At 35.1% G+C, this 12,479-nt stretch overlaps 1 protein-coding gene across 2 annotated transcripts in view; it reads right to left on the bottom strand.

Annotated features, from left to right (window-relative positions):
• The window catches only part of LOC134532784 (mucin-5AC), a 36,398-nt gene extending 24,964 nt beyond the window's left edge, over positions 1–11,434 (bottom strand). Inside the window, exons 1-2 of one of the 2 annotated variants that reach the window (XM_063369635.1) lie at positions 11,290–11,434; positions 1,280–1,884 (exon numbers count right to left, since the gene is read on the bottom strand). In XM_063369635.1, coding sequence (XP_063225705.1) covers positions 1,280–1,554 — 275 coding nt within the window. In that variant the 5' untranslated portion in view covers positions 1,555–1,884; positions 11,290–11,434. The other variant, XM_063369636.1, reaches the window with a different exon arrangement.
• Positions 11,435–12,479: the final 1,045 nt, after the last annotated feature.

The raw sequence follows: 12,479 nt of genomic DNA, 5'->3' as shown, positions 1-12,479 counted from the left end.
GAAATTTGCATGAAATTTACAATATTTTCAAATCAAAATTCCCTCATTTAAAAATTGGCTTTTCAAAGTTTTCAGAACTGAGGCCCAAGAACTGCATTATTTCTGGTGCCAATGACACTCATTCTGTCTGTGTTTTGCAATGCACACCAGAATTAAAAGTCATGTTTTCAGGAGGTAGGTTAAATAAAGTGACACTTCCTGGCTTTGAAAGTCCTCTACCGAGTTACATGGAATGTATTGTTATAGTTATGTGCAATCCCCCATTACAGGCATGCTTCCTAAATGAATGTGACCACTGTCCCGATATCGAGGAATTTAAAGAAGCTTTAACCTGGTTTTTCGAGGACGAAATGATTGACTATAATTTTTCAAATTCCACACTAGGTAATCCTATGAAAAACTAAGCTTCTGTGAAATCTGTTTCTTAAATTCCAATTGATTTTGAATCAAATATCAAATTATTCATATCAAAATTTCTGAATAAATCTACGCTCCATACATGTTACACTATTTTATTTAAAAATTTTGTGAATGAGTTCCACTTCCTATATCTACTGGTAACAAATAATTAAAAAAATTATAATCAAATATAAATGTTGAATAAAACATGAAACATTTCTAACCAAATTCAACATTTTTGAATACTCCCAAACACCTATATAAAACCAACCAACGCCAATATAATTTAAGGCTACATTGTTTAAAGTTTTAGACACTTTATAGGTGATAAAACAAGTAACAAGCCTGAGAGAAAAATTGACTATGGATGGGCTTCGTTTTCTCTTTTAGGCATTTTAAAATGTTGGACAAGGACAAATACAGACCCAGCTCAAATTAAAGAACACCTGATGAAATCGGTCAGAAAGCTTTTAGATGGTACAGGCCCATGCTCTTGCCATTACTGACTCTCGAGGGAAAAAAAAATATTGGTCGTAAGCAAATAAACGAGATTAAAATATCACAGAAACCATCACATAACTATATCACACGAAGCTATGAGCAGCAGTGTTAAGATTCTCTGGACTGCATTCCACAGGTTGTTGGCTCAAATCCAGGCCTGGCCATCCGTGGTTTTCCAAACCCACTCCAGGCAAACGCTGGGGTGGTTGGTACCTTACTGCTGGCAACGGCAGATTCCCTTCAATGTCCCTAGTCTGTGTGTGCGTTTGCCACCTATAGACCTTGCCGTCGAAAAGACGTTAAGCACAAATTTAAAAAAAAAAATTGTCGAATATAAATAGGAATGAAATGTGCTGTTAACAGTGTGCCGGGAACTCACCCAACGGGCGGCGGAGACAGGAAGCCCCCCGGGTTGAAGGGCGACGGGGTGGAACTGGCCGCCTGCAGCAGCAGCTGCGAGGTGGTGGGCGTGGGGGCCCCGCCCCCCTGGTGGCCGCCCAGCCCTGCGTTGCCCGCGGCGGCGAGGTGGTGGTGCGAGCCCACGAAGTCCCCCGCCCCGCCGGCGCCGCCCGCCGCCTGGAAGGTGGCCGTCCCCGCCAGGCGGTTGTACGACGCGGCCGCAGCGTACGCCGACCACGACCCCACGGGGTCCATCACCCAGCCGTGGTGCCGGTCTCTGTCGGGCTGTCCGCGGCCGCTACTCCCCGGGGACGACAGTTCGCATTCCCGCGCGCGCGAGGCAGCCGGACAGGCGGCTCACGCGACGCAACCAGTTCTCGCCGGTGCGAGCATGGACCCCCGCCCCCCTCGGCCGGGCGACTAACACTATCACCACAGAACTTCACTCGCACAACTTGCTTCTTCCAGTTCTCGTCAGCACATCAATTAATTTGCGACATTTTCCACACTCAAGTTCACAAGAACTTCAAGTTCCAAAATGTCAAGAAGCACTCCACAATTAAAGTCCAAGTTCTTCATCATCACCTGCAAAAAAAAAAAAATAATTAGTTGGTAGCAAAAAAAAACTAAACTTAAAATGGAATGAATCCTGAATGTCATAATATTATACAACTACCAATTTAAAAAATGTAATGCATACTCACTGCCCGAAATATTATCAAATGTGTCAGTATTTACTTAGCATAACTTACAATAGTGCTTATAACATGATGTTACATTTCACTCTGAATCTATAATATTATAACAGATCAAAGCTTCTACAATTTTATAAATTATTTATATAACAAGGGTTTCCTTGCAACCGCGTGCAAACTTAATAACATATATCAATAAAAAGCAATATCTAGTCCATAGTTTAATAATTTATGTGCAGGTATCGTTCACAAATAAAAATCTGAATGCTCACTATAACGCAAAAGTTATGCCTGTGCCAGCCATTTCTTTCATGTAATTGGCGGCAGTCTGCAAGAGAAGCCATTGCCTTATTCAGGTAGCCGGGCCATTCAGGAAGTGTATCTTCGTGCACCAAATTACTGTGATTTATATCTCAACAGTAGACATTAACCTGAAAGTAACTTAATCAATCATGAACCACGGACGATTCTACGGTGTTTCAACACACAGATAGTCGCAATAGTTTTTTGCAATAAATACATACCTCTAATCTCTCACACTTTCCAGCTAAAATTCTGTAATTTTGTTTCTGTGCAGACTAGATAACCGGCAAGAGGATCAAAGGTAACTGCACTGTCACAGACATCACCTGAAGAAGATTTTGATAGAAGATTAAGTTTTTTTTTTTTTTTAAGTTATACTTCTTTAGGAGCATTATGAAAAATGATGAAAGTTAATTTTTACAATGTGCATACACAATGCAACAAGATTTTCACAGGCTAAAAAAAAACTAAATACAAAAAAGGTTACATACAAATAAAATTTATATATAATATGTACCTTTAAATCTTATACTTTAGTGACTGATAATAAATACTGACTGGTCCATATCATTAAAAACATTTATTTTTTGTGAATATTAGAGATAGAAATTGTGTTTATAAACTTTTTCAGATGTATTTGTATAGTGAGGTTATGTTACTGTATTCATAATTTATTTAAAAAAATTAATTTGATTGAATTTATCATATTAAATTATTTTAGTAAGTTTTTTAGGTACTAAGTCAAGTAAGTATAACATATACAGGTGTTTGGTAAAAGGACCAAAAAATATTTTTTGAGGAACTGGGGAGGTCATTGGCTATAGATTACCCTTAGACCTCATGTCCTAAATATCACGATAATAGAGATACAAATTTTTTTAGATTTTGTTGATTACCCAAAATCTTGCCTTTCAGTCATCATAACTTTTATATTTGTGGCAGTATAGCACAAAGTAACTGTTGTTGTATTCTGTGATGTATTTTTATTCTAAATACATCATTATTTGATCAAATGGGTTTCAGGAAAATTACTTATGCACTTCTAAAGTCCAAAAAATGTGTGAATGTAGGACTTTGAAATTCGCTATACAAAACTAAAATGCTATTTTTAATTTAGCTTTATTTTAAAACATTCTCTGGTTTATACCCTTTCCAACGGTAGTCTACATTTTATAGAAATCATCCATTATGTGGTAAAAATAAGACATAGGTACTTGTTTGCCAAGGCCGAACACTGGCACAGCTACAATTGAACCGGACTGAATGATGCATTGGTCACAACATAAGCACGTAAAACGTTTGTCACTTTCTTGCACTTCCAAAAAATAAATGATCCTTGTCTTTGTTTATCATTGGGGTGGAATTGCAATGACATGAACTATCGGGGTCAAGGTCAACATACACCCGAATCGACATGAAAAAAATCTAAACGTGAGCAGTTCAATCAATGCTGGACCACAGAATGTGCCGAACATAAGAATGCCCCAATAAAAAGCACAAACTGTATCAGGGCAAAAAATAAAATATTCCATTATCATTTTATTCATTAATAAAATCATTGTATAGAAAGGCCTAGGTACCTACATATCTTGTTTAACCTGTGTTGAATGTAATCATATTTTTAAGTGATCATCATCAATGTAAAACTTTGTTATTAACGGCCCCGCCTAGCTGGGCACACAAATGATGTGCAGAGCATCAGGGAAAAACAAAGTTTTTCGGAAATTGCTGAACATATCAAAGGTGTTTGTTTATGAAAAGCATTTGAAAATGTGGGAATGGATAAGTAGTTTACCTAATTTGTTTTAAAACTGTAACTTTAAGAGAGTTAAAATTGCTAAAACACATTTTTTTAAGAATAGTCTTAAGGAATTAAAACATTCTGTAGAAATTCTTGAAAGCACTCAAGGGACTTACATTACACTTTTATCTTCATTTCTCCACCATGTAATATGATTACCCCTCAAATATCATGGCTGCCCTATGCACGACTAAACGACCGTCCACAGAATTGCGCTTAGAAGAGATATAATGCTAGAAGCACCACTGAGCATAACACTGATCAACCCATCTCACCAGGCGGGCCTCTTAAAACTAACTATGTAATATTATTTTTAATGTAATATGTTGTAAGAGTTTAATCTCACCCCACAATGTGTTTTAAAGTCACAATTCAGACAGAAAATTTTAAAATGCTACAGATTGAAAACTGATGTGTTCAGAAATTACAAAAAAGGGAATTATCTTGGTCTTTACAACTCTATTAATGACTGTGACTGGTCATACTTTTATAGTTCTACTGATGTTAATAATCTCGTGGATCAACTAACAACTTGTATTTCTGAAAAAATTGATACTTATATACCTCTTTCTATTTAAAAAAAATCTAAATATCCTCTTTGGTTTTCCAACGAATTAATACGTGCTCTTAAATCTAAAAAACATTTCCACAAGTTGTTCAAAAGAAACAATAATCTATTCTACTATGCAAAGTTCTCTCATTTTAGAAAATCTGTGAAATCTCTAATTAAACGCGACAAAATACACTGGACTCAATCGACTAACAACAATATCAAGAAAAACCCTAAAAGTTTCTGGAGATATGTTAAATTAATGAAAGATGGTTATTATGAACAACTTTCTCTTAAAGTAAATGGTGATTTATCAAATGATCCGAATGTGATAACGAATGTGTTTGCTCAGTATTTCTCTAGTGTATATGTAACCCCAAATACTTCTCCCCCAATAACTACATCGGTCATGTCTGTTGAGACTATAGCTGTGCCTAAAATTTCTGAAAGTCTAATACTTTGGGCAATTAAGGACTTAAAATCAACTAAATCCACAGGTCCTGATGGCATTCCCAATTTTATTCTTAAAGGCTGTGCCCATCTTTTAGTACCTCTACTTTATCACATTTTTAACACCAGTCTGAAAACAAATATATTTCCCAATAATTGGAAAATAGCAAAAATGATTCCTATTCATAAAAACGGTTCAAAATTAGACGTCTCAAACTACAGGCCAATATCATTACTTAATGGGTTCTCCAAAATTTTTGAAAAAATTATAGCTAAATTTTTAAATTTTCAACTTAGTAATACTCTCACCAATAATCAACATGGTTTCAGGTATGGTATGTCTACTACCACTAATCTTCTTACCTTTCTTAATCCTGTATATAATATAGTTACTAATAGGGGTCAGGCCGATGCCTGTTACTTCGACTTGGCTAAAGCCTTTGATACTGTAAACCATTCCTTACTTCTTATTAAATTATCCCATTTTGGTCTCTGTGGAAACTATATCAATTGGTTCTCAAGCTACCTATCCAACAGAAGTTTTTTTGTATCGATCAACAATCATAGATCTTCTCAGTATAATGCGTGTTCTGGTGTTCCCCAGGGAGGTACTCTTTCACCTCTTCTCTTTAATATATTTATTAATGACATTACACAAGTACTTTGCTACTCTACTGGAATTATTTTTGCTGATGACCTAAAAATTTATAAAATTATTTATTCCTTAGAGGATTGTGAATTATTACAAGAAGATATTATTAAAGTTAATAATTGGTGTCTAAGAAACTTGGTCAAACTCAACAAAGATAAAACCAAGGTTATATCGTTCACTAGGTAATACCATCCGATTAAATACTCATACAAATTAGCGAATTCTATCATCTCTCAAGCCCACTACACAAAGGATCTCGGTATCATTCTTGATTCAAAACTATATTTCCATAAACATGTAGATTACATATATTCCTATGCACGAAGAACTCTAGCGCTTATAAAATTTATTACTTCTTATGCAACCAACTCAGACTCACTTATCTCTCTTTACATGGCACTTATAAGATCAAAATTAGAATATGGTTCTGTTATCTGGAATGGTATCAACTTAACAGATACTGAAAAAATCAAAAGTATTCAAAATAAAGTTATAGATTTAATTATTACAAGGAACCTCCCACGCCCCAATTGGACACCTCTGGTAGACCGTAGGGCCTATCTTGATGCTCTTTTTGTTCATAATTGTTACATTCATAAATTCAGATGCCCTTATCTTCTTGAAAATTCAATTCAATTCCCGCTTACGCTCTACTCTGTGTACTCTTATTACTAATAATGATATTATTTATAGACTTATAACAAATTACAATAATATATATTTTAATTCCAACAGTGTTTAACTATATATATTCTGATTTATGTCTGTCATAGCTATATTATTTTTCCTTCAATCTCTCTTAACATTTAATAATATAATTTTACCTATATATTTTATGTGTTATGTGTAATGGTTCTTGAACCTTTGTTATTGTGTTTTGTCTGTATTGTTATTATCACTGCTAGTGTGTGGTACTCTTGCTCTCGTTTGCTGGCCATCTGTAGATGTTTTCCTCCTATGGTACCGACGGAGGTGGGAGTCCATACACTGGTAGTGATAACTGTGTTCCTGTATTACATGTAGTGCTCATCACTAAAGTCTTCGACTGTTGATGAGCATGTGACAAATTCAAATAAATAAATAAATAAAAAAAAAAATAATTTTCCTGTAAGGGCATATTTAACTTTTCCATTTTTATATATAGTGCTACTGACAATGCTACATGCACAATATTTCTGACGAGTCAAAAGTTTCTCTGTCACCATAATAAATAAATAAATAAATAAATAAATAACATGCTGTGATTTCATTACTGGAGGTCTAAATTAGTACTAATTACAGAAAATCTGGGATACTTAATAGCGATGGAACCCCAAACCAAGCTATTTCAATTTAACATTTCTAGTTTGGCTACAGAATGCATTGAAGCATACACATTGTATAAATAAGTACCAGAAATAATCTTATAAATAAGCTAACCAAGGGTCAAGTTCAATATATACCATGCATTACAAATAGTTTTTACTGGGTGGAAAGAAACCAGGGGTAATGCATGATATCATTCAAGTTGAACAATGATAAAAAAAAACTATATAGGTGTGATGAAGGAAAATAAAGAAGGTAATATTAGCAAGAGTGAAAGACTGAATATCAATATGAAAATAAACATAAATGATTAAAGTGTATTTTGGAGCAAAAATAGCATATTTCTTTTTACAAATAAGAGGGAAGTAATAAGTGGAATGGAATATCTTGATAATAGGTATGTGATTAAATAAATATAAAATTATTTTTATTACATAATGAAGATTTATTGGATATTTGTGGTAATGAGTTAGTAGACACTAGAGAAATTAAATTCTGTGTTTCTTTATACTGACTCAATTTTATGGTACAGTGTATAGAATGAATGCATAGTTGTGATTTTGGTAGTGACGAGGAAAGTGTTAGTTCGTGGTTTGTTATATTGACTGAATTTAAAGATGAAAGTCGAAACGTTTTGGTGTAAAATTAATATATACAAGAATAATATTGACATAAATTATTATTGCCATAAACCCATAAAAATTTACGTAGAATTTTATGGTTTGCACATTTTTTAGTGATTTGTAGTAGTGTTATGAAATTTGTTTGCTGTGTTAGATAAAAGTTCGTAGGTGAGGTTGGTTTTATGCTCATTGAACAAATAGAAACAAAGTAAAAGGTTTGGAGTGGTTAGTTCAGCTATTTAAAAAAATAAAAAATAAATAATTCTAAAGTCTGCATTACAATATGGCAGAGATAATGATAAAGTCGTCAACACGGCGATGCTGAAATAATTACAAACTGTACCTTCATATGGTACAAGCACAGGAATCAGGGTTTTGGATGGGAAAGTTTTCCAATGCTTGTTTTGTACAATATTTGTTTCTGGAGGAAATTACATTATGATAAAATAATACATCTTTGGTAGCATGTTCTATAATAGATTAGGTTAGGGCTATAGTATACTTAATGATACCCAGGACATTTAAATCATAGTGGAATATTAATACACAATTTATATATAAGTGGTATCACAAGCAGTGGCGTAGCCAGGATTTGTGTATGGGGGGTGTTAAGAAGCGTGGCCCCCCCCATATTAAAGCGGGGGGTCCGGGGGTTCTCCCCCGGAAAAATTTGTATTTTAAGGTGTAATTAGTGCTATTTTAGCAGTTTTTGGTTCTTAAATTTAAATATTGTAATGATAAAAAAATTATTAGTTTTAATATGAAAATTGTTTGAGTGATGAATAAGAAATTAATTAAAGATTTGGTGCTAAGGGGGGGGGGGGGTATAACCCCTAACCCCCCCCCCCCCTGGCTGCGCCCCTGATCGCAAGATAGATTGAACTGGGTGGGACTAAAGAATAGAACACAATACAGTGGATAATACATCTTCAAAATCATATTTTACAATAGAATTGTAGGGCTACATTATGCTTTAAGATACCCAGGAAATTAAACCTTAATAGAATATTAATAAACAATTTATACAAATGTTGCAAAATATATTAAACAGGATGAGATTGTAGTACATAATACAATCCTGTAGGTAATAGACATTTGGTATAGTGTTTTAGACTAGATAGTGGTGTGGTAAAAAATAGGATACCCAAAAGTTAGTTTCAAAAAGAAACATATTTTGCGTAAAATAAGCATTTGAATGTTCCCTGCCCAAAACACTCATGGGTAAAAGTTCCCAATCACGCATCCCAGTTTATCCCTTGGTCCTAATGGCAACAACCTGTATAAATTGATCCTGTGGTACATGATGCTTCCTGTTTTAATTAAGTACGTTGAAAGATCCTGGACTTAACAAAAACTTGTAATGTAGGTAACGACGAATTATGAGCGTAGGTCGAGCATGAATGAAAAAATTTCCGCAAGACCTGACGTAATGTTTGTATTGTGAAATTCGAGAGTCCACAATGTACAGAATCTTTCTATGTACTAAATTAAAACAGCAAGCATCATACACCACAGGATCAATCTATACAAGGTCAAACACGAATGAAAAAAATTTCGACAAGACCTGAATTAAATTGTTTGTATTGTGATATTCGAGAGTTTGTAATGTACACTATCTTTCTATGAACTAATTACACCAGCAAGCATCATACACCACAGGATCAATGTAAAAAAATACGAAACTATTTAACCCCCCCCCCCCCCCCTGTTCCTGCACTTGTCCTGTAAGAACATAGGTGTGGTAATGACGTGAACGCAGCCATGTTGGTGACGAATTCAATATTGTTATATGGGGATTCATACTAGTTCCACTAACCAACTTAATTCAAGTATTTTTATAAGTTACTTTTTAACACCATACCTACTACCATCAAATATTATTTTTTTTAAATAATACTCTCTTCATAAAACTGTCACAATGTTTAACATAAAGAATTTTCAGGCCCTCAGCAATCTTGCCCTCTCAAATTAAAAGAAGAACCTTGATAAGAGACAAAATATGCACAAAATATGGTGAATCTCTTTATAAGATTAATTGATAAAAAAAAAAAGCACATCCAGCAAAAAAACTAGCAAAGTGGGATACTATTTTCTTTCATAGTAGGTACTTACTTTCATACTCGTTTATGGAATAGCTAGGCTTATAGCCAGTGTGTATACCTGAACCACAGAAAAAAGAAAAGTTTTAAAATGAAAAAGGAACAGTAGGAAAGAGTACCTAGGTAGGCCTACACTAAAGGTAAACAGAATCACAGACTTAATTTACTGCAGCCTGCATCTTTAAAGGCTAGGTAAGTACCTATGTCCTTAGATTGCTTAAAGAATTATTTGTACGTTACATCAAACCTTTTAACGATTTTTTTTTTATCGATGTAAATGAGCCTTAACTTAAAACAAGCTATCATTATTATCACTGTGAAACCATGAGCCTTTTTTATACCTAGTGCAAAAAATGCAGTTTGTAAAAAAAATTTAAAAGTAAATTATAAATGTCTACAAATGTTCAAAATTGTTATACTGGCAGTTGCATTACATAACATTAAAACCTACCTATTATAAAGTAATAATAATAAAACAGTATGGAAAAGTACATTGTGTGCACCAAATTAGTATGGAGTTGTTTTTAAAACATAGGTTTTATTAAATTTATTATAACCGAAAGTTCTGATATCTACTATAAACAGCATGGTCCTTATCACGCAATAAAAAAAATTAAATTCCGTTCACGTTTATCATTGGTGTACGGCACGTAAGTAGGATCTATCAATACAGGCTTTATTTTATTTTCAAGGTTATTCAAGAACTGTTAGGTATCTATCTACCCTTCAGAGAGAACATAATCTTTCATTGCGTTGTGGACAAATTATCAATAACAAAAAATACATAAAATGATTACGTAGTCAAAATTCTGAAGAAAAAAAAACATTAAAAGTATTTCTGCGTCAAATTATTTGTAAACAGTCATTAAAATTTCTTAACGTTATGGTTTCTCCAGAATACCTGCAATGTAGAAAACATCGTGACTACGATTAACACCTACTAATAATCAACGAATTAACTATAAGAGTCTAATTAAGACCCATAATGTCCTATCCCCTTTGTTATTAACTATTTTGAATTTGCGAAAACGCACTAGCATGAACAGTACTACTACGTGCGTGGAGATACGCGGGCGCGCAGTGCCTAATGTTAGAAAGGAATTTATTGGTCGATCACAACAAACGGACGTGCTTACTGCAGGTGCCACAGGTGAAAATATGACTGCACGCATCTCAATCACAATCACAACATGAGTACATACTTGAACATTCATCTCGGCCGATGGTATGCAGCGCCTTCTACGAACAAGACACTTCTCTCTTGTCTAGCATTTTACAAACAAGTGCGGTGAGCAGACTGCCAATAATTTCACTCGGTTAAATCTTGCAGAATATTTTGTCAATCCACGCCCTATGTCGCAGAACGGCGCGCCCCCACCAACAGCATATTTGTTTATTATGTTAGATCCTCCGATAAAATAGTAAATATGGCCTCGGCTTGCAGCACGGGCCTTACGTCTCGTTAGACGATGCGCCACCTCAGGGTCCTACCAAAATATGTCAAGTACTTACGGTAGGAGGCTTTAACGGCAAAAGGAAGCCGAATTTTAATCCTGAATTGCAATGCAGTCGGTCCGGAACACTGCAACTGCCGCTATTCACTAATATTCCACATGTAACCGCACCAAGTACCGTCCCTCTCGATACGTGACGCCATCTTGCACACAGTCAACAAGCGAGAGCGCCATCTATCGATTGACACGAGAACTGGCGGGATTTTTCAAATAAAAGAGAAGGGGTTGAGCGGGAGAACGATTCAACAATTTGATTTTTCCTTACCACGGTAGAATGTTACGTCATTTCACACGCGCAATACAACTATGCTGTGATGTTAACCAGTTATCCACTATAAACATTCGCAGGTGTTTGTGTGGAAGCTGTATCAGTCTGTAAGACACTCAACCCACCCCACCCACATCTACCCCACGTCAACGCTGAAGGTGTATGGATCGGCAGCTTGCCTTATGAGCGTCTGGAGCAACAGGGAAAGATGTACTACTTCCACTGTCATGATATTTTATGTTATTAAGTCCTTGACTTTACCTGTCGGAATCGAATATTTAGTACTTCTCAGCTCAATTTTCAGAGGAACTTTTGTAAAAGGAAAGAAGAGTGTGACGTGTACGTCAGAAAAACCACTACTCGCTTTTAAAAAGAAAGAAACACCATGCGCAAAACGTTTTAAAATGCAGCGTGCACAATATCCGTCCAATTGCATAGTCTAAATCATGGATTTACAATAATTAATTAGTCATATCAAATTTTATATCTATTACTTTAATTAGTGGCAAAAACGTGACTTTGAAGCTCCTGTGATGTCAATATTTTGTGTTTTTGTTCATGTTAAATATAACGTTATCTTTAATATTTTTAATCAAGCGACAGGTGATATTAACACAAAAACTCAGGAAACGTGGCGGGCAGGCCAAGTTGGGAAGTTGGAAAATGCGCCGTGGCACTTAAGTCACAGGTAAATGCAGTTTTTACATCACACTATTATACACAGAGGCGTAAGGAGACGGCTCCTCCGGACCATGTGAACACCGACGGTGCTCAGGAATCTGAGTCACACCGGGGACTGCGATTGAACCCGCGAATTTCTCCAAAAGAGTTTGGCGCGTTATTTACGTAATAAATAGTTTATAAAACAATAGTTTATTCATTCGATGGTGATGTAAACTAATTAAAACTTAGTGAAACTT

This window comes from Bacillus rossius, chromosome 6, assembly GCF_032445375.1.
Source record: "Bacillus rossius redtenbacheri isolate Brsri chromosome 6, Brsri_v3, whole genome shotgun sequence".
Lineage (NCBI taxonomy): Eukaryota > Metazoa > Arthropoda > Insecta > Phasmatodea > Bacillidae > Bacillus > Bacillus rossius.
Note: the sequence above shows the minus strand (reverse complement) of the source record. Positions and strands in the feature narration are given on the sequence as shown.